This window comes from Exophiala mesophila (assembly GCF_000836275.1).
Source record: "Exophiala mesophila strain CBS 40295 unplaced genomic scaffold supercont1.1, whole genome shotgun sequence".
NCBI classification, from domain to species: domain Eukaryota; kingdom Fungi; phylum Ascomycota; class Eurotiomycetes; order Chaetothyriales; family Herpotrichiellaceae; genus Exophiala; species Exophiala mesophila.
In genome coordinates this window covers 2,850,526-2,873,821 of record NW_015622504.1, presented here as the reverse complement: position 1 = coordinate 2,873,821, position 23,296 = coordinate 2,850,526, and the positions used below count along the sequence as shown (strand labels likewise).

Genomic DNA, 23,296 nt, shown 5'->3' with positions numbered 1-23,296 from the left:
TCTTTTGTGACTGATGACGCCTGGGTCGAGGTGGGAGTGGAGGGAGTGGAGGGAGTGGCGGGTTATCATAGAGCAGATGAGCGCCCACACTCGTGCCACTGGAGCCCGAGGGCCCCAAGAACGCGCAGTTTCTTGTGGTTCTTTAGTCAGGTGCACGCTTCCCAATTCCACGCTAGCCCAGTGCCGCTTAGTGCACCACAAGGCGGTGACGGCACTTTTTTTCTGCCGACCCTGCAGAGCCTTGCATCTCAAGAACTTTTCAAACCCTCGACACCCTTAGCCATAGAATCAAGACTTGAAGAAGGAGAGCACCATGGCACCATCAGATAACCCAACCACCACCGTGTCTCGCAAGAGACCGGCCGACTCGCCGTATCAACTCGATCCAGACCAGGTAAGTCCCTCGCACCTTGGCAGCAAGTCGGTGTTTGATTTCTTCCTAGACCTTAAAAGCCTCTCGAGCGCTGCTGCGACATGTCCAGGCCGAGACAAAGCGTCTCAGGGATACATCCTCCAAGACCGACCTCCTTTCCACTGGTGCATCTGATTCAGATGACGAAGTCAGTGCCGACAGCTCAGACTCGATCTGGCTAACCCTCACCACCAAACAACATATTGTCGACAAACTTCGCCTGAAACCGAGCAGAATCCCCGTACCACACTCCTTGAACACTTCAGATGACCTCCGCATATGTATCATCACGACAGATCCTCAAAGGGCTATCAAGAATGTGGTGGCTGAGCCCAGTTTCCCAGAAGATCTCAAATCCCGTATTACTCGAATCATCAGTGTTACAAAGTTGAAGGCCAGGTACAAGACCTTTGAATCTCGAAGACAGCTCCTCTCCGAGCACGACATCTTCCTAGCCGATGATCGCATCATCACACGGCTACCCGCCCTGCTCGGCAAAGTCTTCTACAAATCCACCTCGAAGAGGCCCATACCTATCGTTGTTGCTCGGTCGGAACGAACAAAGTCCGAAACAAACAACAAGAAAAGCAGCAAGGATGAGGGATCTAAACCACCTAAATCACCAGAAAACCTAGCCAAGGAGATTGAAAAGGCAATTGACTGCGTTCCTGTGAGCCTACGACCAGGTACTCTGCTGTCAGCTCGGATTGGTCTCGCTACATTCAAGCCCGAACAACTATCAGAGAACGTTTCTGCTGTGGTGAAACATGTCATTGAGAAACATGTTGTTAAAGGATGGCGGAATGTTAGGGGTATCCACATCAAAGGCCACTCGACCTTTGCAATCCCCATTTGGCTTGCAGATGACTTATGGACGGAATCGAAAGATATTACTGCTTCTCAAGTGAATACAGCACAACAAGAGCCCCAGAACGCAGAGGCAAGTCCTGGACAAAAACGTAAGAGAAATCCAGCAACCCTCAAAGGCCCTCAGGCCGGTTCTCGCAAAAAGTCCAAATCAGACCAGGTGAATGATAGCAAGGCGGAAGCAGAGCGAGAAATGAAGGAAAACAGGAAAAGTAAACTCAAGAAGCAAAAAGCACAGGCCTTTTCAGAAGCAGTCGAAGTTTGAGCACGGTCTGTGGGATGAGGGCGCAAACAGGAGCACGACAATCATGAATTGATGAAGCTGAGTGGTCTGGATTGTCTGGAATTAGCACAGGCAATATCAGAACCATTGAAGTCATCAACTAGAATATGAATTTATCATTCTGCCCTGGTAATGTCTATGGCGGTGAACTATGAATTCTATGAATTCTATGAATTCTGTCCCGTAGCCAGTCACGAGTGCAGACACGCAAGGCGTGCATTGCATGGGTTTTAGTAAAAGTACTCTTAGTATCATCGGCGGACTTGCCTCCAACGCCCAGTGCTGCACAATTCTCTTGGCGTTCATCATCGAGGGGGTGCCATGGTGCGTCGGTGCGCATCTCTTGTAAGAGGCTGAGGAGCCACCGAGCGTACCTGAAGATTATGATTGCCCGCTCTTCACCAAATACTAACCACTCTCAACCACGGGAAGTCATTCTCTCACCTTGCTCAACGGCAGATTCACTCCTTTCCACCTGCCGTTCTTAACACCTCGCCCGTCACCAAAAGCCCTGTGGCCCAGGACATGTAACCCACTGTTCTTGATATCTGCCCTCGACTTCCACTGGCAGAATTCCCGGCAGTCTCTTTCGCCCTTGCGAAATCCTGAGATCGACATGCAAGTTTCATCATCTTTCTTACAACATCGCGGCCCCAAATGGACCGCAAGCGCAAGAGTATGGTTCCTATTGCTTTCGCCCTCTGGGTTGTACTAACACAGGTATTTAGGAGAGTTGCGTGATTCCAATTTGAGTGTCTGGGCAGGCGCACAAGGTCCCGTCCTACCACTGACTCCTCTCACACCGATGCTAATCCCTCTACAGATGTCTATCAAGTCGCCGCCTCTCTCGACTCCTCCCTAAAGAAAAACACTGCCTTCATCAAACGACTCCGTACTGGTATATCTTCTGCCGCTCAGGATACCTTCCTCACCGAGACACGGACCCTTTCACTACAGAAGTACCTCTCTGAGATCATATCAGCCACCTACGAGGGTCTGACCAGACTGAAAACTGCAAGTGAGGTATCAACTGGTGTGGAAGTTGTCAGTGCTCTCCATCAGCGCTTTGGTCCTACCGAGTTCACGAAGAAATTAGCCTGGCTTCTGGGTAAAGGACTGACACCGCCTGACAAAGCTCAAGTGAAACAATGGACCGCCGAAGTGCGAGAGCGTGAGGAGAAGGATCGTCTGGTCCGACAACGGGTTCTCTTACGTGTCGTGACCGAATTCTGGCTCTGTGGTATTCTCAGAAATCTCGATGATGTTGATCGCCCTGATGATGCTGCGACGCGCACCAAAGAGTCATCAACTCAAGCCGAGCCAAGGACACGGGCAGCCCCCAACGGTCTGAAGGGTGATTCCACCGATCATGATCCCTTTCCTTTGGAGGTCCTTAAAGAACTGCTGGCGCACGACCCCGAACACGTCAATCTCAGCCTTGCAGTCCTCTTCGTCAAGAACTTTTCCTGGGATATCCTTGGTTTCAAGTCCCCATCCGACGAAAGTCGCAAGATTCCCGATAGTGAAGGTGTTGCCTCTGAGACATCCAGAAGGACTGCAGAGATTGAAGGTCTTTCGGAAGATGATGAGCCAATCATTGACACCGCACTTCGACAAAGATTCATCAATATTTTCGAACGTTATCTCACGAGCGTCAAGAGTCACATTGTCCGCGATCAAAAATCTCTGAGTAGCCAGAGCCGCCGCAATGCTGAAGCCTACGTCAAAAGCGGTGAAGTCTTTGAAGATCGACAAGCCAACTTTGAGAGACAGACCAAGGCCCAGGAGAAGCTGATTTCTAACGCTCAAGTCCTCTGTGATGTTCTTGGACAGGACATGCCAGAACTTGATGACAAGGATGGCGCAGACTCGATCGCAGCGGGGACTGTTGGCATGATCAAAACTGGAGATTTCCTCAAGGGCCAGGGCGATGCGTCTGGTATCTGGGAGGACGAGGAAGAACGACGATTCTACGAGAACTTAGTGGACCTGAAAGGCAGAGTTCCAGGTATTCTGTTGGAAGAGGTCAAGAAAACGAAGACAGAGTCGGATGATCGTAGCGACTCCAATACTCCTTCAGAAGCCCCTAAATCGACGGCAGAGGCCGATGATCAATCCACTGCTATTGCCAACAAGACGGTCGGTGCTCAAGTCGACGCCATCCTCATCCGCCTACCTGATGTGCAAACGAAAGACACGGTTGACCAGATCGCGTTGGACTTTTGCTTTGTCAATTCCAAGGCGTCTCGAAACCGTCTTGTCAAGGCCATCCAGGAAGTTCCCAAAGGTCGAACAGACTTGCTTCCCTTATATGCACGACTTGCCGCGACCCTTGGTCAGTACATGCCTGACGTGGTTCAGGGATTGATCGCCCATCTGGACGAAGAATTTCGAAGCTTGCAACGACGGAAGACCAAGGACTTCCTGGGCCAGATTCGAATGACAAATATCCGCTACCTGGCCGAACTGACCAAGTTCGGCGTGGTCCCTGAACATGTCATATTTCACTGTTTCAAAGTCAGTCTCGATGACTTTTCCAGAATGAACATTGAGATCATTGCCCATCTTCTGGAAAATTGTGGTCGATACCTTTTGCGAAATCCCGACACTGCCCCGCGAATGGCCTCTTTCCTCGAGACGTTGAATCGTAAAAAGTCGGCCCAGCACCTAGGATCCCAGGAACGAATGCTAGTCGAGAACGCCATGTACTATGTCGACCCGCCAAGCCGAGCAGCCATTCAACAGAAAGACCGCACACCAACAGACCTCTTCATCCGGCAGCTCGTCTACATGGACATGACGAAGCGGAACTACATGAAAATCCTCAAGACCCTTCGCAAATTGCATTGGGAAGAGAAAGAAGTGGTCCGCATCCTAGAGAAGATCTTCAGCAAGCCAGGCAAAGTCAAGTTCAGCAACATCCACCTCCTTGCAGTGCTCCTTCAGGCGCTGTCTCGTTATCACCAGGAATTTGCCATTGGCGCCATCGACAACGTTCTAGAGTGCATTACCCTTGGTATCGAACAAAATGATTTCAAATTCAATCAACGGCGACTGGCTGAAGTCAAGTACCTTGGGGAGCTCTATAATTATAAGATGGTCGACTCGACAGTCATCTTCGACACCCTCTATCGCATTGTGACATTCGGGCATGAAGGAGGAACACCACAACCGGACTCGTACAATCCGCTTGATCTCTCTGATGACTTCTTCCGCATCCGCCTGATCTGTACAATCCTCGATACTTGCGGAATCTGTTTCGATCGGGGTAGCTCAAAGAAGAAGCTTGATTTTTTCTTGACTTTCTTTCAGTATTACATGCTGACCAAGGATCCTTTACCGATGGAGATCGACTTCCTCGTGCAAGATACCTATTCTTTGGTACGACCCAACTGGAAACTAGTCACAGATCTTGCAGAAGCGTCAAGGTTGTTCGCTGAAGCTGTAGGCGCCAACTACAAAATGCAGGCTGGGGAGAAAGCCACAGATCAGACCGAGGAAGCGGAAGAGTCTGGCTCCGAAGACGGTCTTGGAGACGGAGAAGGCGATGTCGACCCTGTGGTCGCACATTCCTCGGACGATGAAGGAGAGGTGAAGCTTCCGTCGAGTGCTTTAGGAATCTACTAACGTGTGGCAGGGCGGAGCTGACGAAGACACCGTTGAAGAAAGAGACAATGTCGACTCGGACGAAGAGGAACAGATTGTCGTCATGCGACCAGAAGAGCAGTTTGATCCTGAGGCTGAGGCTGACTTCGATCGTGCTTTTGAGAAAATGATGGCCGAGAGCTTGGATTCGCGCAAGTTTGAACGAAAAACACAGTTTGATGTTCCGCTGCCGATCCGCAAGGTGCAAAGAATCCAGGCTGAACCGAACGAGGATGAGGTCGGCGCACCAATGGAAAGTGTATCAACCACGATGGCATTTTCTCTGATGACCAAGAAAGGCAATCGTCAACAGGTAATCATAGTTGTCGGAGATGAGATGTTCTGCTATCTAGTGGATTTGCTGACTGACCATTTTGCAGACGAGAACGATCGACCTGCCATCGGACTCGAGCTTTGCAGTGTCGATGAAATCACAACAAGCGGCAGAACGGGAGGAGCAGCAACGAATCAAGAATCTTGTCTTGAATTATGATCTTCGCGAGGACGATCAAACTGACGGTATATCTGATCGCACCATTGCAACCGGAGACCCCAACACTAAAGGATTGAACCTAGGGAACGATCATTTTGGCCACTCGTTAAACCGAGCCGAGCGAAATTCGCGCAATCAACCTCGAGCCAGAAGACTGAATCTTAGCGATGTCGATTGGTATGGCAAAACCCACAAATCGTCCAAGGCAGTGGTCGTGCAAGACCAGCAAAATGACAGCCGTCTTGGGGCCTTTTCCAAACTCATGAAGAAGCCAGGCTGATTGGCCAACTTGGGCCCATTTAGGACATGAAACCCTCGAGAGTCTGGCAAGTCTTGCCAGAACCATCACGACTTCAGATCTGGATCTGAGTAAATACCAAGCGGTGCACAGGAGCAGTTCTTGAAAGATCCTTGATACCGATTGATCATAGTCGAAGCATCCGCTACCTTCTCCCCAACATTGTGGCGGAAAGTTGGAGACGATGCAAGCCACACCAGCCGCCACATATGAGATCTCGACCCATGGGAGAGAGCGTTGAGCTGAGGGACTATTGAAGACTCTCGTCTGCCGTAGTGTCGGCTCTCGCACGCTTAATCATCGTCGACAAAGTGGACCACCGCCCAAAGGTGAAAAAGTCAAGCGCCGGAAGCTGAAAGGCTGGTGTCGAGCTCCATGGTGAACAAAGGTTTGGGCCCTTGAAAAGAGACCTGTATTACATTTGAGCGTATGTGGTTACTGGTGCTGACCTGGCCACCAAATTGTGTGGGCCAGTCCTCGACATCCCACTCGAGACCCTTTGTGTTGATGAAGGACTTTCCCAGGATAGGGATGATGCCAACATTTTCGGCAAAGGAGCCTGGTTCTATGTGTATCAAGTTCAGACCGTCAGCTAGGACGAATGACAGGCTCTGTTCAGACAATAGATAGATCCTGCCTTGAAGAAGGTCGGCAATATTCTCTGCCATATACAAATGATGAATCTGGGAAAAGCCCTGATCAACTCGACCACCGAGACCACCTAAAACAAGCACATCCATGACATTATGATGGTCATGATCTTGCTGTGGCGAGGGCGAGGTGGCGGCGGCAGCGACCACCTTGCTTCGAATCCACCTCAAGGACTTTGTAAAATCGGTTGAGTACTGGTCTGGGTCACGGACGATCTCGACACCTCTGGCACGGTAATAGGCCTCCGTCTCGGCCGTTAAAGAATCAAGATCTCCCACGATGGCATCGGGCAGACGGTGCTCAGCTTGAGGGTTGTTTGAGTCGGTTACACCAGGTGAGGGGGATGACGATAGCTTTGATGTAGCGGCAGATGGCGCGATAGAGGAGGTCGATGAGACCCAAAGCTGGTGCTCTTTCAGATACCTATCAGCACCAGCATCGGCACAAACGAGATACTTTGCATTGGTGAGCACTGCGTGGAGCGCTGGGCTGTTGAGGGATTGGTTTAGAACGAGCACGGCGTATGGACGTGGGGGAGTGGCGTGCGGCTTCGTGGCACTAGTGGGGAAGAAGGCACTAGGATGCCAGTGGGTTGACATGTTCCTGATCGTTAGGTCGAGTCAAGGCAACGATGAACAAGGAATAAGCAGCGACCTGGTTGAAGATTGTGCGATGGGAGGAGGTTCTTCTGGTCCCAGAGGTGGTTCTGATTTGCCTAAATGGGAAGTCCCGTGACCAACTCACGTGCAGTTTTTTGATATCACAGGATGTGAACATATAAAATTATATCCCCTTTCACGTCCATGGTCAACAGCAGGACCGGCGGTTTTTCATCCTCCCTAGGCATCAAATATGGCCTTTTGATAAATATTGAGTCTACATAGTAGTAGACGAACGGCTCCTGAATCCAGTTTAATGCATGGTCAGTCCGGTGATGTTATCGTCCGGTACCATATCATTACTGTATATCGTTGTTGGGTTCTTGGTCAGCCCTGAACCAGGCACTCCAGAATTATATGGGGGAAGCACTACTTTTGTCCCGTCACCCCTCATGTCGGCTTTCCACCCATAAGTCGATAGCCTATACTCGCATTACTCATGAGTTTCCATCCACCTCGGCCGGGCCGCTTTCGGGCAATTTTTGGCAGAGGGGCCAGTCAAAAGATGAAGAATGCATTGTTAGTTTGTACGCCTAATAATGCCCCCGACTCTGTCGAATCAAAATCCGGGCAGACAGATGTCAATCAGACCTCCACACAATTTCTTCTCCGAACTGTTCGACTAGACCAGTTACCCGGATCAGCTGCTCCTCCTCCAGAGTTGAAAAAGTTTCTGGAGTAATCCTGAAGGATATGGTTATAGTAATGAATTCCCCTCAGCCAGTTGGTTGGTCATCTAGCAGAGGGTTCCACTGAATGCCACATGGGAATGAACTGTTGCTGTGCTGGCGTCTGGGATTCAATAATAATACATGATTATTGTTGTCATCGCCAACCATTTCCTCTGTCGCCTGCTTCTTGCTACATCCCCCATTTTTGTCTCAACATGATGAATATTGCCTAAACCTGGTCAGAGGTGTGCCAATATGGCTCATCTGATCTCCATTTAATCTCTCACTATCCTAGCCAGAGGTCACCATTCTTACACAAGTTCATCGGGCCGATTGTTGGTGTCTTCGAATTATTGCAATACGACGGGCACGGGTCCGTTCAACTCGGAGCTGGCCTCGAGTGTTTGCACATTAATCCGAATTCATTTTCTAATTCAACCTCCTTCTCTCTCCTCCACGCCCTTGGTCTCTGCCCATTTGGTTTGTATGTCTGGCACGTTGCCTCTCATTCACGCAGGCACCCCGCGGGACGCAGCCCAGGATGGCTCAACCACAGGACCAAAGCCTCCCAAGCCTGGTTTACGACTTAGGCGAACTCGATGCCAGCCCAAGTGATAAGATGTATGACTTCCTTGTCGATGACTTCAGAGATCCTGATGTGATGTACGAAGATGTGACATCGCAGGAGAAGACTCCAACCACTCTCCAGTCGGTCGATCCCACAGCCACCGTTCTTGATCCCATGGACGTCCAGCTTCCATCCCTATCAGACCACAGCTTTTCTCCCACATTTCATGAATGGAACGACCACAATCAATTTTTCAGTGAAGAGTTACAGACCCTGGAATCTTCTGCTGGTGAAATTGATGTTACCCCGGCGTCTTTTGATACGCGCGACCTCGATGCCCTACAAAGGGCTCTGTTTAGTGTTGGTATGAAATTCTCCCTAAAGAGGAAACCAAGACTCCGTGAGAGGCCATGTTACTGACAATATTACCTATCAGATGGTCTTCCTTCAGCAGTCTGGGTAAGTCATCGCCTCCTGGGCACCGATCCTCGCGAAGACCTGGCCACAACCGATTCAAATTCATCGACCCGGCCGCCTGGGTCGTCCGCTGGAGAGTCAGAGCAAACAGCATCAGGCCGAAAGAGTTGGGCCCCTTTGCCAGCAACACTGGAGCTCCAGTTGGTTCAGATCTACTTCCAGACCATGCATACCCTGTGTCCTGTTCTAGACGAGCTCGAGTTCTACCAGTGGTATCAGAAGCGGAGAAGCGAGCAGATTGCAGACTCTCCACGACAAGAATCGGAACCCTTACGCGAATTGGTCTTCCACACCATCATTTTTTCCGCTTTCGCACACGTCGACGAAGAACAATTGAAACAAAGTCCATACGTATCCGTACCTCACGGCCAAAAGACGCTTTTTGGCCATGCTCGTGACCGTTATAATGAAGTGCGGGATGCACACCAAGGTGCCATCGAGTTGGTGCAAACGTCCCTGATCCTCAGTCACTGGAGCCCCTACGACGAGACTCGCGAAGTCAATTACTTTTGGGGCGACGAGGCCTTGCGACATGCCTTACTGGCTAAGCTGCACACCTCAAATCTGCCTCATCACCGAATCATCTGGTGGTGCGGCCTTCAACGTAACCGAACTCTTACCCTGGCGCTCAGGAGGCCTCACAAGTTAAAACAATACCCGCCCGGACGACTTCCCCGCGTTTCTGATTTTGGAAGTCGCCGTCTCGACCACAATATGTCTCTCAAAGGACCCAAAATATATGCCGCTCTTCTTTTCATTTCCCTATGTAAACTGTCCGTTATCATGAATGAGATTGTCCTTCTGAGGCACAACTCAAATAGGTGGGACGACTGGCGAGGCAAAGATTATTCGAGCAACAAACATGGCGCTGACCTTGATCGCATCGTTGCAATCGACAAGTCCTTGGTGGAGTGGAACGTCATGTTCGAGCGATCCGTTCGGGATTTCGATGAGAGCAAAATACCGCGACGGATGCGAGTGTCTGGACACGTTCTCCGCATCATGTCACAGTGAGTGTCTTCAAAAGCGATGTATTTATTTACTCAAGATACGCCCAGTCTGCTTATTTGCTGACACACACATCTACAACCTCCAGATCGACCAAAGCATCCCTTTTTGAACAGTACATTGAGTTGTCAGATGACCAGAATTCCATCCAATGGTTACTCAACTCTGTTGCCGTCAACAAATTAAAAGAAACGTCGGCTGCAATTGCCGTCCAGGTGGGCAACTTGCTCGGAGATGCTGCCGCACAGGATTTACCTTTGAATGTGTATGTCCCTTGACTCATTGCTCTCCCTTGTCACCTCCATCGCTGTCGTTGTTGCCGTCGACTCACCTGGAAACCTACTGATCGAAAATGTGCTTATAGGCCCGCTTGGGTTATGCTTCCTGTTTCGGTCCTGCTGTCACAGATCAAAAGCTCAGATAAGGACCGACGTGCCGATGCTTCCAAGTTGTTGGAGATGTTGCTGGGTCTCTTCTCCTGTATGAAGGAGCGGTTCGCTGGCGTTCAGCACACTGCCAGTGTGATCAATGCGCTGGTAAAAACATTCGACGGCGTTATCCAGGAATCGGATCACTTGGAGTAAGTCTCGTGCTACTGCTCTTGTTATATAAAGAAGCAAAGCTAACATCAATAGTCGGGAATCTCTGGAAAGACAGCTTATTGCTCATGGACGAAGTGTTCTTCGAGTCGCTCTGGGGATTGGCGCAATTGTACAAAATTGAGTGGTCAAAATGGGATAATGAAATTTGCCATGATTTCCATGAGCCACGACAGCGTATGACGATACCTATCATCGTCAGAAATAGTTTATTCCACGCTTTGAGCGTGGCAGGAGATGGTCAACCACGATGGCTTCAGAAATATCTGGTTGATCAAGTCACGTGAACCAGCGTACGCGTCTGAGTATTCAAGTTCGCCGTAGTTGACCTACTGTCAATCCCACGGCTGTTCTCTGCTCTCACGTGATATTACATCAGCACCTCGCTCCGTCCCGGACGAAGCAAAAAAGATTTCCGGCCAACATCCCCCAAGGACAGCAACCGACTGGCTTAGCAATTCCACATCCTGCTCCTCCACCCCGGCTCATTTCGAACTCGACATTGCAATGTGTTCATGACAATTTGGTTTCATAATCTGACATAGAAGAGCCCATCACATCCCGCTATGTTTCGACCCGCCTCCCGTACCGTCCTTCGCGCAGCAGCTCAGAGCTCTCTCGCCCCTGCGCGGACGATTGTCCCTCGACGATTTGCAAGCTCATCGCCCGCCAGCTCGAAGAGAAGTTGGAAGAACACTGCAGCAAGATGGGGAATCGCCATTGCTGGACTCTATTACTACAACACAAGCCCAGTCTTTGCAGACCAGCCCTCGACTAGTAAGTCCTGAGAAGGCCTTCGTTGCTCTTGGTGGCGTGCTCCGACTGATGACTGACATTACTCTCTAGATCTGTTAAACCCCAACACCGACGCTCTAGAAGATGCTGAAGAGTATTCAACTTTGGATGCTTTGACCTCGCGTCAAAAGGCCCGATCCGAAAATGCTGCGGCTTTGCATTCCGCTGTTGAAGAGATGTCTACCGAAAATGCTTCAACGACTTCGATCGATACAACCGCACCACCACTCTCCACGGGTCCTTCAGGCGGAGCCGAGGAATTGGAACAAGAGGCTGCTTCTGAAGGTGCTTTTAATCCGGAAACAGGCGAGATCAACTGGGACTGTCCTTGTCTAGGTGGAATGGCATATGGTCCGTGTGGGGAAGAGTTCAGAGAGGCCTTCTCCTGCTTTGTGTTTTCTACAGAGGAGCCCAAGGGCATGGACTGTATCGACAAATTCCAGGGGATGCAGCAATGTTTCCAGAGACATCCAGAGGTTTATAAGGGCGAATTAGAAGACGACGAGGAGCTAGACGCTGAGTTAGAGGGCGAAAGACAAAAACTCGTGGACGAGATTGCCGAACGAAAGGCCCAGCATGCCGAGTCAGTAGCAGCAGCGCCACAGCGTCGGCTCTTGGAAGAGCCTGTATCAGAACCTACCCCAGCCCGGGCTTCAAAGGCCAAGAAGAACAAGGAGCCCAAGGCAGGCTCAGAGCAAAAGCAGTCGATAGGAGATCAAAAGATCTCCGAATTCGTGTCTGACGCCGAGGTTGAGAAGGAAGGATCCAAGTCTGCGACCGCATCGTCTGATATCCTCCCACGAGCTGCCCATGATGCGCGAGATCATGTTGAAGGGAACGGACAGGGAACTGGAAAATAATTACATTGTACAGCACAGGATCAGCATTTTCAGGGGCTCATTGGTGGATGTTTTGTCGTTATAGTCACCACCAAGATGTACACTACAGAGTCGTCAAGACAGGTAGATTCTCACGCAGTCGGCCGTGACTGGCAGCCTGCAAAGAGTGTAGGGCGAGACATAAAATCGAAGAACCCTCTTCTCTCCCGACTATGATGAACTTTGGCTGTACTAGTTCTTGGTACTCTCCCACGTCCTCTTGTGCTTGATCTCGACGCCACCAGGCTCGATTGGACTCATGGGTCTCGGCCATCAGCTACGCGGTATTTATCGATAGATGGTGATTACGGGCACTACGATGGCTGCCTCGATTCCGCCACTATTGATTATTGATGATAGGCAGGGGCAGTCTACAGTCTTGCACAGAATAGAAGCTCGAGAAAGAAAATGAACCAAATGGTTGGTGTGACTTTAAGCTTTGAGTCTGGCCACTTCTAACAGCCCAGCTGCGCAGGTTTCAGTTGGAACCAAACAAGCCACAAGGCGTATCATCTGGGTATCAAGGCACGGCAGGTTCAGGCTTACGCCGAAATGCAATCTCAACGACGCGACACATTTTGAACGCATCCACTCTCCCATCCCAGCCGCACACACAGATGCATTGATCATAGATGATTCAGAGGGGGGATACATGATAATGGTGCTCCTGATTTTGGGCTCGATCGCCAAACTGGTGGGGCCTGTGTCTCGTGTCGACGAGGATCGGCAACATGTCAGAACTGCCATTGTCTTATTACCACTTAACACGAGTGGAAACCAAATACTTGAAGGAGAGCATGTGAGGAAGACCCTGAAATGTATCGTCAGAAATCATCCAAGAATACGCACATCTACGCGACGCTGCTACATGGCGACACATCAGATATTTACGGTCAAGTAGATCAAATTTCTTGTGCAGCTAAAAACTTCTACTCCGTATATCTGGACTTTGGAAAAAAGACTTCGATCGAGCTACTGACTATTCTTTTCGATTCAGAGGGCCTCGGATTGGTCGAACTCTATGGTCGCCCTATTGCGCCTATACTTTATACCATTGGCATGTCTCCTGCGTATGTTTGTAGACTACATGTACGGCGGGCCTATAGAAGGCATCCTTGACGGCCATGCGACCTGTATGTGGACCCATCCAATTTGCATCATTCGTCCACGTTGCGTTTGTCCCCGTAGGATCAACCAAGTATGAAGGTCGCGCCATCTAACGACTCCATCTTTAGGCCAGATGGCGTACAAAACGGCATAAGGCTGGACAGTGAGTGGGACACGACCAAAAGTTGTGTGTGGAGATGACTTTTTCGAGCCAGAATCGTGAGAAAGCTGAAATATGAATGGTCGTGGTGGCGCTTGTTTCCAATCTTGTCCAGGGGGCACCAACATGCTGGAGCCCGTGACTGTAACTCGGCTAGAAGATGATTGGCACCTTTCGCGGCTCGTTGGAGGTCCTGAGGGGGGGCACCTCCAGCCAAAGGGGAGAGCCAAGAGCCCGCTAAGGGCCCGGGCCCCGAACAAGGTCACCTCCTGCAGTCGCTCACAGTACTTCCTTTAGGTCGTGGTTGTCAGCATTGGAGCTCTCACTGGCTCTCCACCAACCGAAACCCGCTTCCACATACCCCTGGACTTTACCAGTCGAGCTAGCAGCCACGAGCACAGCACCCCGGGACCAATTGTTTGGGTGACTCCTCAGGACTATTGCGGACCGCTACGATGCTGATTGGGTAGAGACTCGTGGTACTCTGGCCGTCTGGGTGGATGGGTGAGAGAGTGTCCACCTGAAGCGTGCAAACTCGGGATTTACCACTCCCATTCTGCCCCTGTAGTTGGATCATCCCCCGGAGCAAGGGCTGGAGCCGGGTGTTAGGGCAACTTTCTTCACCCGGCTAGGCGTCCCTATTTTGTCATGACTGTCTATTTGGGCATCCTGATCTCTGGTGAAGACTTTCCACCAGCCAGGAGTCAGTATGGGCCCCAATTCGGCGTCTCAGGGTCCCTCATCCCCTCGCCCTAACGCCTGATCCATCGGCTTGTTTTCCATTCGTCTTATGATCCATCTGCCCATCAGGCCCATTCTTCCTCCCTGTATGCAGCCACTGTGGCCCTGGGACATTGGGGAGCCTAGGACCAACTGGACCAGCTGGACCAACTCGCAGCGCACCGCACCACCCTCCACCCTCACGACTCACAACGCACGCTCACTTCAACTCCTCACTTCTTCTCTTCGTCTGCTGTCTGTTCTTGTCCCTCTCCCATCCTGCTCCAGAATCATCTCCCCTTCCTTCACTCATCATCCGTTTTGCTTGTCCCCTCTTCACCTCGTCCTCTCACTCTCTACACCGTCGACCAACGACGACCTCGCCTTTCCTTACCCCTTCACTGCTGCAGTTTGTCCTCATCGCCATTGTCGAAATCGCTCAGCCATTCGCACCCGCGGAACTGCTGGCACGAGCCCTTTCTCCTCCACCGCTCCAAAGACTACTACACCGGCTTCGCTGCGCACCAAAGCTTCACCTCTAGGACAACTTGTCCTCTCGCCACTTTACTCGTAATCATTGATACTACAGTTCCAAAAATCTATCCGATCATTGCTGTGCAATATCTCGCTGCTTTCTCGCAAGCAGTGACGACCTTCGTTTCACCTCGAACAGCATATCTCATCGATTTCAGTCCACCAAGTCCTTTTAGTCACTGACTTCCATCCCGTTGTCTTCTGTCTATCACCACCATTTCTTGTCACAGCTGGCTGAATCATCTCGGTACGCGAATACGCGATTCACTCCCACACAGAGCAAGCAAATTGCTAACCATCCATCTAGGTCACTCTCTGTCCAGACTGGTCGAGTCACCCAACGGCGCTTTAGATTCCCCCGTTCGTCTTGCACCCGCTCTCAACGACACTCTTCTACTTGTTTTTTATATCACCACCATAATTTCATAATCCCGGAGCCTCCTCCTGTCGTATTTGGTCAACTCTTGGACGCATCTCGCACTACTTCGATTCGCATTCTCCATCACTAGCACCCATACCATAAATTCCAGTCAACAGCCTGCACATCCAGAATTCCCTTCCTAGACTACCATGAGCATCGACGCTGGCGGTGTTGCTCAAATGACTTATCAGTCTCCTTTCAATAACTCTATTGGCATTTCTGGCCCTGGTTTTGCTTCTCGCGGAAAAGGTTCTCACATCAAACGTCTGAGTGTGGCACCTCCTCCAAAGATCTCCACCATCGACGAAACTCAACAGGCCAATATCGGCGCCACTCCACGCACTGCCCGTGGTCACTTGTTGGCTGGTCTTCGTACAGCTCCCAAGTCTGCCACCGTTCCTCCTGCCTCTCATGGTCTCGAGAACAGCAGGTTCGCCCCGGCTCAAAATGGCAATCGTGCCCCCCAGACTGCTACCGGCATGTACTTTCCCGGAAACCGCCACTCAGTGAGCAACTTCCAGAACTTTTCTGCGCCTGAGCAGGTGCTTGCTCCTCCTGCTCTCGACTTCGCCGATGGTTCAGAGCCCATGGATCAGAATCTATACGACGAACTCGTAGCCACCAATCATTACCTCGCTCAGCAGCAGCGAGCCCTACAGCAGCAGCTCTTGAATGTCACAGCTGCCGCTCAGCAGTTCTCCGGCCTCAATCTCAACACCGGCGTTATGAGCAACTCTGGAGCCCAATTTCAATCCCCCTCTCCCATCACCCCGCTCGGTCTGTACAACCAGCAATTCCATCACGGATTGCAACCGGTTGTCCAACCGGTGCCGGGCAATCCTGGCGTCTTCTCCGTCTACAATCCAATGACGGGGCAGACCAATTTTGTCGTGGACAATTTTGCTGCTCAGCAACAGGACATGTCTCAGCAGCACCGACACCACTCGGTCTCACCACCTCCGGTTCACCCAGGTTACCAACGTCAGTTTTCTGATCCTTTAGTCCCACAAACGGACACCCGCTCCAAAACACCCCCCAAGCCCACGCCTTCTCCTCAACAGGAGGTCGAACCTCTGCCTCCACCGTCTGCAAACGCGTTCCGCCGTGGTCATAGAAAGAACATGTCGTCAACAAACATCAAGACCACAGGGGAATGGACAAAGGGCTTGGCTGTGAGGTCTGCTGGTTTCCCACAGACACCGTTGACGGGCACCTTCGGACCTGGTCAAGGACGGGCAGGAGAACATCCAATCAGACAACCCAAAGGGCCACCGCTCCTGCAAGAGCTTGAAGAGAAGCCAACCTCCAAGCATGAGGGCAGCAAGAACTTTGCAACACGTCAACGCCGCCGTGCTGTCCATGACCTAGTTCGTGCCGGACGAGAGCGCCGAAGCGATGGTGCTCGCCAACCAGGCTCTGGTGCAGCTACTCCAGGGAGTGAAAATGAGTTCAACTTCTCAGTCTCGTCCGACACTGATTCTGCCCTGGGTGGTAGTACCAGCCTTTCGAGCCGACCAAGTCTTGGCAGCCTTCGTGCTGCCGCCAGTGGTGCCATCGGGTCCGAAATAAAAGAAAAGTCCCGAGAACGTTCTTCGCTCGACAGTGTTGGAGCCAAGAGTTTGAGCAGTGAGGAGGGCAATGCTGTAGGAGGACCAATTGTTCAGATTGAGCCTGCAAGACGCAACACGCCCCGTCTGGTGCTCAGCAGTGCCGAGAAACGCAAGAGCGTGATTTTTTGAAAACCTTTACCCATCATCGCCTGGGCAGTGCCCAGGATCGCCTATCGAGTTCTCTTGGCAGACTCAGCCGCTCGTTTCATCACGAATTATGATGACCTGAAGATTGAATTGACATGGAGCTCTATCAATCCACCCCTAACGAAAAACAAAGTTCGACCGGAATCATGACAAAATTCCTCGATTGACGCCTAGTGCCTAGTTCGATTGTCATTGAACTTTTCCATCCCGTCGAGTTTGAATGCTATTTTCAAATCAGCAAATACAAACAACACTCTCCTTTCTGCCCCTCCACGTTGAATCAAGCCTTCGAGGCAAGGCTTTGTCGACGCCGTATCGGCAAGCCTCTATCTTTGTCCTCTGTGCTTGAACGGTCGCTGGGCTCCCAATTGATGACGCTGAGTCAGCCCGAGATTCAGATCTCCCTTTTCAGCACTCGACTGGTTGACAAGCCCAAGGAGTATGAGAGCTAGCGTCAAGTGAAGCATGTATCTTCCTGGGCCAACAGTCCTGACACTGGAGGTGTTTGTCCCCTTTATTAGCTTTAGCACCAATTAAAGAATGAATCTATTTCATATTTCCACGTGCTTCTGTCCTTTCGCAAAAAGTGTTGCACTGCTCTACTGGTTAAGCGTATCATTGATCTCATATCTAGTCACATCTTCACGCCCGACACCCGCATGCCCGCCACTAGGAGAACATGGTCGTCAAGAGCTTGGAGGAAAGAAGGGACAGGATGTCTGTATGAAACATTCATTACCTTCAGTCTTGTATTTTTCCATCGTGATTGCAACATGACTTTGCTTGACCCAACTAAACCCTAACTGTTCAAATAACGAGCAACTGCACCTCTCAGCTTCCTGCCTCCTTCGCCCGCCACGCTGATGATGTTTTCCAGGTCGTCTCCCGCACTCAGTCCCATCTTGCGGATGAAATCCTTGGCCGCTGTCTCGATATCCCCATACTCGCCACCTTCGAGTCCAGTTGTGTCGTCTTCCGGCCGCCCAAAGTACGCATTTGACGAGATGGATGTGGCACCTTCGAATCCCTGCAGCCTTGTTTTGGCCTCGGCTTGTTGAGAGGGATCAAAGGCGTTGCGGCCAAAGAATTCATCTGAGGAAATGCCTTTTTGAGTGCCAAATTTCTCACGTGCATATTGCTCATCGTCGTCTGCAACAGTTGGTGATTGGTCAGCGTAAGGATCACATGATGTGAGAGGAGGACAGGGACGCAAAGGCTACAAAACTCACCATCTACGACGGCTTTGCTAGCTCCGACACTGCCAAAGCCGAGTTTCTTGGGCGCTGGAGCACTCGATGCGCCGGCTGGTTTGTTGGTCATTCCGAAGCCAAGTCTTGCCACACCCATACCCAGTCGCTCAACTTCGCTTGGACTTCGCGTGTGTGATGCATTTGAAGATCCGGGGCCTGCCCTTGGAGAAACAATCGGACTTGGAGCGTCCTTCGTGATGGAACTCGTCGACCGACTCTTGGCCGCTGCCTCTGCCTGTTCTGCTTCTGGGTCATATCCCAGCTTCTCTATTCGTTCCGCCTCAGCCTTTGCGGCCTTTTCCGCAGCTTCAAAGTCAATCTCGTCACCTGCGACTTTCTTTGCGCCCAGCTTTTGATTCTTCTTTGCACCAAGAATATTAGTGCGTTTGGCGGCGCCGGCCGCACCAGGAGCTTTCCGAATTGCGGAGGTGGATGTAGTTCGAATGGCGGTTGGCGCAGACAAAGCGTTCTCGGCGTCGGCAGCGCTCGCAGCGAGGGGAGAAGGAGACTTTGGTCGGATTCCTGCGCCATTGGAAGCTCCTGCGGAGAGAAAGGGGGACGCCGTGCGAGAGACCACAGGTGGTGTGGCAGAACGAGACGGTGGATTACTAGGCCGTTTAATTGTAGGCTTGTCCCAGGAGGAGAAGAAGTCATCGGCAGGTTCGCCTGAGGGGGTGGAGGTGGTTCCATCTCCTGGCGTCGGCAAAGTCTCGTCGGTAATGACAACTTCATTTGGAAATCTGGGGAAAGGAGTCAGAGAATGGTGAGCATCGCGGAAGCATGCAAACATACTCTTCAGCATCTCTTGCTGATCTCCGTTTTAGTTCCTCCTTGTATTTGTTGGCTGCGCTGGAAGTATATTTGATCTTAGCATCTTTGCTTGCCAGAGCAGCGCTGCCACCATTGGACTGGAAGAACTTTGTGGCAGACTCATTGCCGCCAACTTTCATGGTACGTAATTGTGCCCATTGCCAGACTGTGCACCGTTAGAGACGAGTCCGGGAGGTGTGGTAGGGATGTTTACCATCAAGATTGGTAGACCTGACGAAAGAGATATGGACACCTAGATTGCGGTGGTTGGAAGAGCAGTCAAGGCATAGGTAGACGCCAAATGGCACCGAAGACCACGTGGGATTCTTTTGTCCGCAGTCAAAACAGATCTGAAGCGGAGAGCAAGTCAGCGTACTGCTGGAATTCGTGGCGTTGCCTGTCGCGCGACGGGAAAGCATGGATTGACTACCTTGTTGGCTGGCTTTGTCTTTAGCTTGTCGAAGATTTTCTGGGATTGGGCTTTCGTAGCACTCATGTTGGCAGATTGCAGAATTCAAGGGTAAAGAAGAGGTAAGAGTGAGGGTGGGTGTAAGGCACTCCTTTCACCAGCAAGACGAGGATGAGTCTGGCGGGTGTTGATGAGCATGTGCCACAGTGGCTCGAACGAAGGGAGATCAACGTTGCTCAATGCCGCCGGAGTATGAACTCTGAGTAGCAGTCGGGAGTTGAGAATGTCTGAGTCAACGCTCTGTTGTGAATCATAAAGCCCAAGTGCGACTGGACAAGGAGAAGGGAGGATAATAATGAAGTAGTGTCCATTCCATTCCGATAATCGAGAACGCCGTCTCTCGATCTCTCCTTCTGTCAGAGGCCAGACTTGTTACAAGCTAACCAGAACAGGCATCATTTTCTTGGCATATCATCTTATGGCCGCCACTTCCTCCTTTCTGATCTCTACATGTGCACCTGCCGACTGAATAACGACTGAACGTTGTCTTTCGCAGTTCAACGATAGCACTTGCCGTTTGACCTGGCAACGTAACGATTGTGAGCTTCGTCGGGACTCACTTTGTTGAAGATGTTAATGTCAACTCTTGAGCACAAACTTGTAGGTTTAACAAATCAATCTCAGACTGTCTCACCTTGTTTGGGTTCATGGCTGCGGACAATGACAATCTCGTTTTCTACTTTGGATTCACTGTTGTGTCGAGCCTCAGTGAAGCTTGAGGAGTCATTGACAGCTCAATGTGAAGTTCAATCACAATCGACTGTTCGACTCAACTGCACTAACAACACATGCCCAAAGCCGTGACACATTTGCTGCTTTCTGGAGGTGGAGGAAACACTCATTTTTCAACATTTATAAGGCTGCCACAACTTCATCGCCTCTATCTTCCTTTCTACCTTTTTCCCTATTCCTTCTATCTTCACTTACTCGTCTACTATCTGCCCTGCACACATTCTCCTCATCATCCAACTCAAAACACTGCGACCTCCATCAACTGCCAGCCCTTTCTCCAAGATCAGTCATTCTCATCCATCCTCGCTCATGTATCGTAATGCCTGCCCTTAGAGACCTCGTCTGCCATGTACAGTGGGCCTCTACCGACTCTCCCTTCCCCGAGTATGCCACTCAGTACGGCGATGGAGTCGTCGAGACATACATCACGATCCCCTCCCATCCACAACCCTTCACTGTGAGACTGTTTTCGACAAAGTTTATCGCGGATGGTCTTTCCATGGTCGTTTTTATCGATGGCAACTACCAATGTAATAGGAACCGCGTCAATCTCCGGCCTCCGAAAGACGGCCAAGCCAAACATTTGTCCGAGATCGATTTCACTGTTAGGCAAAAGGAGAAGCCGATGGGAGATGGTAAATACATGGGCCGTGAGTGGCGCTTTGATAACCACAATATTGGTAGGCTTCTGCTGGTTATTGATCTCGACACGTGTCTGACACTTTTTACAGTCCCTAATATACCTGAAGGGGTCAAGGAATCTCATTTCGACGACCTAGGCACCATTGAGGTTCTAGTCCTTCGTTGCTGCACTAACAACCCCATCGAAATCGAGGCCTCTCCAGCCTCCTCTGCCGAACACAGTACTGTTCTCAATTTATCGCCTAACGTCAATGATAAATATGGCTGGTTCGCCGCTTCAGAGAAGCAAGATCAAAACTCTAAACAGACTGCTGCCCTTGCCGGTGGTATGTTTCGCCTCTTTGACGGTCCTGCTGATTACCGACCAAGATACTATCCCAATCCACGGGATGACTCTTCCAGAGATAACCCCCATTGGGACGATCGATATCCGCATCATCCACTCCACGGCTCTTCGCGGCCCCCGTACAATCCTCAACGCAGTCCTTCATCCTATTTCACTGATTACGCCAATCCCCATAGTCCTCACAATCCTCACAACGAAGCCCACCTACACGATGCCACACGAGCTTCTCGCAGAGTTCACTTTGACTTTGGAGACCATGGGGAGCAAAGAATTCCACGATCGACGTCCGATCATCCTCGCCCAAGCTCCAGGCCACAATGGGTGGACGATTCCAGTCATCAACAATTTCGAGAGAGACCCGACTACTACAATCCAGACGTCCGGTTTCGAGGTCCGCATCTCTATACAGACTACGAGGCATATGATGGAATCCGAAACACCAATGTTGACACCCACCATCCCGTGTACCAAGGGCTCCCAGAGCAATATCGCCCTACTCCTCAACGCGTTCGTATGCCTTCTTCGGCGTCTCTTCCGCCAGGCTTTTGGCCGAATCCAGTCGCTGGGCGTCCGCTTCTGCCGCATACGCAGCAGAGACCTTCAACGCCAGTGCCCGCAGCACCATCTTGGGTACCGGGTGTGCCCCATATCCCTTTATGGCTTCCCCCATCTGCTATGCCGATGCCACCTCCCAATATCACATTCCCTCTGTACCAGTTTCCAAACAGCGCAAATGTCTTTCCTAGCCACAACATTCCAACACAGTCAAACCTAGCAAATGTTGCAAACACGGCACAGAAGGGCCATGCACAAACTACACCACAAGACCCAGAAAGCAGTGCTCAGAAAGAGCTGAATAACAATCAGCAAGGGAACAATCCTCCGATCAACGGCCTCTCTTCATGGGGAAACAATGTCAATGTGAACAATGCACCAAACAATGATCCAGCCACCGAAACGCCTGGTCAACCAGCCTGGGTGGGTGGCGGCGACTTCACGGTCAGTGGAAACACGGCTGCCTCAGGGGCCGAGAAAGGCACTGCTGGAAGCACTGCTAGAAGCACTGCTAGAAGCACTGCTAGAAGCAGGAGAAATAGCATTAATTACAGCGGCAATGCTCCAAATCAAAACCTGACGAACGCGGCCGAGTGGACAGATTTCGGTTTCCAAAACACTGGTGAATCGTCGAATACACCTGCTCATTCCAATCAAGAGAGCCAGCAACAGCCAAACTACAGCTGGGCCAACGACAACCAGAGTGGAGACGAGATGAATAAACAGGCTGATGGAAGTTGGAGCAACCCACAAAATGGTCAGGCAGCCGCGAGCAGTCCAACTCCACTCGCAAAGAATACGACTCCAACACCGCTAGGACGTGGTTCCCGAGATCTATACGGGCCTCATGGTGCTTATTTCATGACCAAGGCATTTGCAGAGACTGATGCACCTCCGGATGCTGAAGAGGAACCACGATATGATGTGCCGGCTCCGATGGCTCAGGCAAAGGGCAGTTCTAAGCAGGTACAGCCAGGCAAAGGATACCTTTACTGTAAAAAAAGATGTGCTCCCCAGTACATTGACAGTCTGGAAGAGCCGTATGCGCGTTTTGTGTTCAAGTATCGAACCAAGGAGCAGATGAAGAACGAGGTCGGGATTGAGCTCGACGCGGAGCCGACGGGCGACGACGAGATCAACGCTCTTGAAAACCTTGACAAGGCTGCACTGATTCAGCTTGTGATTCGCGCCAAAGGTGCGCTTGGAGGCCAAATCCCGGAAGGTCGGCCCCGAGTTCCATTGGGCACTCCAACGACTGCTTTCGACCCCGAACCAGTTGAGCCTCCTAGCAATAGTTACCTCAGGTACAATCTGCCACCTAGTCGTAACATTTCCAATACTGGTCTCGGCATCAGCCCGGCCATCAATCCTCCGCAGATCTCGCAGAAGAGCTCCGAGGTGGCTAATTCGAACCCTGGATTCACAACCTTCAATCAAGAAGTGCCACCGTCGACTGAGGCGCCAAACTGGAGCACTACTTTCTCTCAAG

The 23,296-nt window shown here is 51.0% G+C and overlaps 7 protein-coding genes across 9 annotated transcripts; 5 read left to right on the top strand and 2 right to left on the bottom strand.

The window, feature by feature from the left end:
• The first annotated feature begins 265 nt into the window (after positions 1-265).
• On the top strand, positions 266-1,706 carry PV10_00904 (uncharacterized protein). The gene is made up of 2 exons (XM_016365040.1): positions 266-394; positions 444-1,706. The coding sequence occupies exons 1-2, from the start codon at positions 314-316 to the stop codon at positions 1,542-1,544; spliced, it is 1,182 nt and encodes a 393-aa protein (XP_016228689.1). The 5' UTR covers positions 266-313; the 3' UTR covers positions 1,545-1,706.
• Positions 1,707-1,935: 229 nt separating this feature from the next.
• Positions 1,936-6,761, top strand: PV10_00903. Of its 3 annotated transcripts, XM_016365038.1 has the most exons (7): positions 1,936-2,238; positions 2,291-2,335; positions 2,386-5,153; positions 5,200-5,520; positions 5,588-5,726; positions 5,784-5,877; positions 6,004-6,761. In XM_016365038.1, exons 1-7 carry the CDS (start codon positions 2,220-2,222, stop codon positions 6,008-6,010), a joined length of 3,393 nt encoding a protein of 1,130 aa, XP_016228687.1. In that variant the 5' UTR covers positions 1,936-2,219; the 3' UTR covers positions 6,011-6,761. The 3 variants fall into 3 exon arrangements, with proteins under 3 accessions (XP_016228687.1, XP_016228686.1, XP_016228688.1); XM_016365037.1 differs by having other exon boundaries at positions 5,784-6,761; XM_016365039.1 differs by having other exon boundaries at positions 5,200-5,726.
• PV10_00902 (thiamine pyrophosphokinase) lies at positions 5,725-7,248 on the bottom strand (the record flags this gene model as incomplete). Its single annotated transcript, XM_016365036.1, has 1 exon — positions 5,725-7,248. The coding sequence occupies one exon, from the start codon at positions 7,246-7,248 to the stop codon at positions 6,337-6,339; it is 912 nt and encodes a 303-aa protein (XP_016228685.1). The 3' UTR covers positions 5,725-6,336.
• A 1,272-nt stretch (positions 7,249-8,520) lies between these two features.
• On the top strand, positions 8,521-10,907 carry PV10_00901 (uncharacterized protein; the record flags this gene model as incomplete). Its single annotated transcript, XM_016365035.1, has 5 exons — positions 8,521-8,911; positions 8,984-10,034; positions 10,121-10,297; positions 10,397-10,612; positions 10,668-10,907. The coding sequence occupies 5 exons, from the start codon at positions 8,521-8,523 to the stop codon at positions 10,753-10,755; spliced, it is 1,923 nt and encodes a 640-aa protein (XP_016228684.1). The 3' UTR covers positions 10,756-10,907.
• A 160-nt stretch (positions 10,908-11,067) lies between these two features.
• PV10_00900 (uncharacterized protein) lies at positions 11,068-12,474 on the top strand. Its single transcript, XM_016365034.1, has 2 exons — positions 11,068-11,408; positions 11,478-12,474. The coding sequence occupies exons 1-2, from the start codon at positions 11,198-11,200 to the stop codon at positions 12,284-12,286; spliced, it is 1,020 nt and encodes a 339-aa protein (XP_016228683.1). The 5' UTR covers positions 11,068-11,197; the 3' UTR covers positions 12,287-12,474.
• Positions 12,475-14,402: 1,928 nt separating this feature from the next.
• PV10_00899 (uncharacterized protein) lies at positions 14,403-17,569 on the top strand. Its single transcript, XM_016365033.1, has 2 exons — positions 14,403-15,072; positions 15,133-17,569. The coding sequence occupies exon 2, from the start codon at positions 15,396-15,398 to the stop codon at positions 16,983-16,985; it is 1,590 nt and encodes a 529-aa protein (XP_016228682.1). The 5' UTR covers positions 14,403-15,072; positions 15,133-15,395; the 3' UTR covers positions 16,986-17,569.
• A 5-nt stretch (positions 17,570-17,574) lies between these two features.
• PV10_00898 (uncharacterized protein) lies at positions 17,575-19,841 on the bottom strand. Its single transcript, XM_016365032.1, has 5 exons — positions 19,494-19,841; positions 19,278-19,413; positions 19,046-19,229; positions 18,233-18,993; positions 17,575-18,152 (listed from the first exon to the last, which is right to left on the bottom strand). Exons 1-5 carry the CDS (start codon positions 19,557-19,559, stop codon positions 17,803-17,805), a joined length of 1,497 nt encoding a protein of 498 aa, XP_016228681.1. The 5' UTR covers positions 19,560-19,841; the 3' UTR covers positions 17,575-17,802.
• Positions 19,842-23,296: the final 3,455 nt, after the last annotated feature.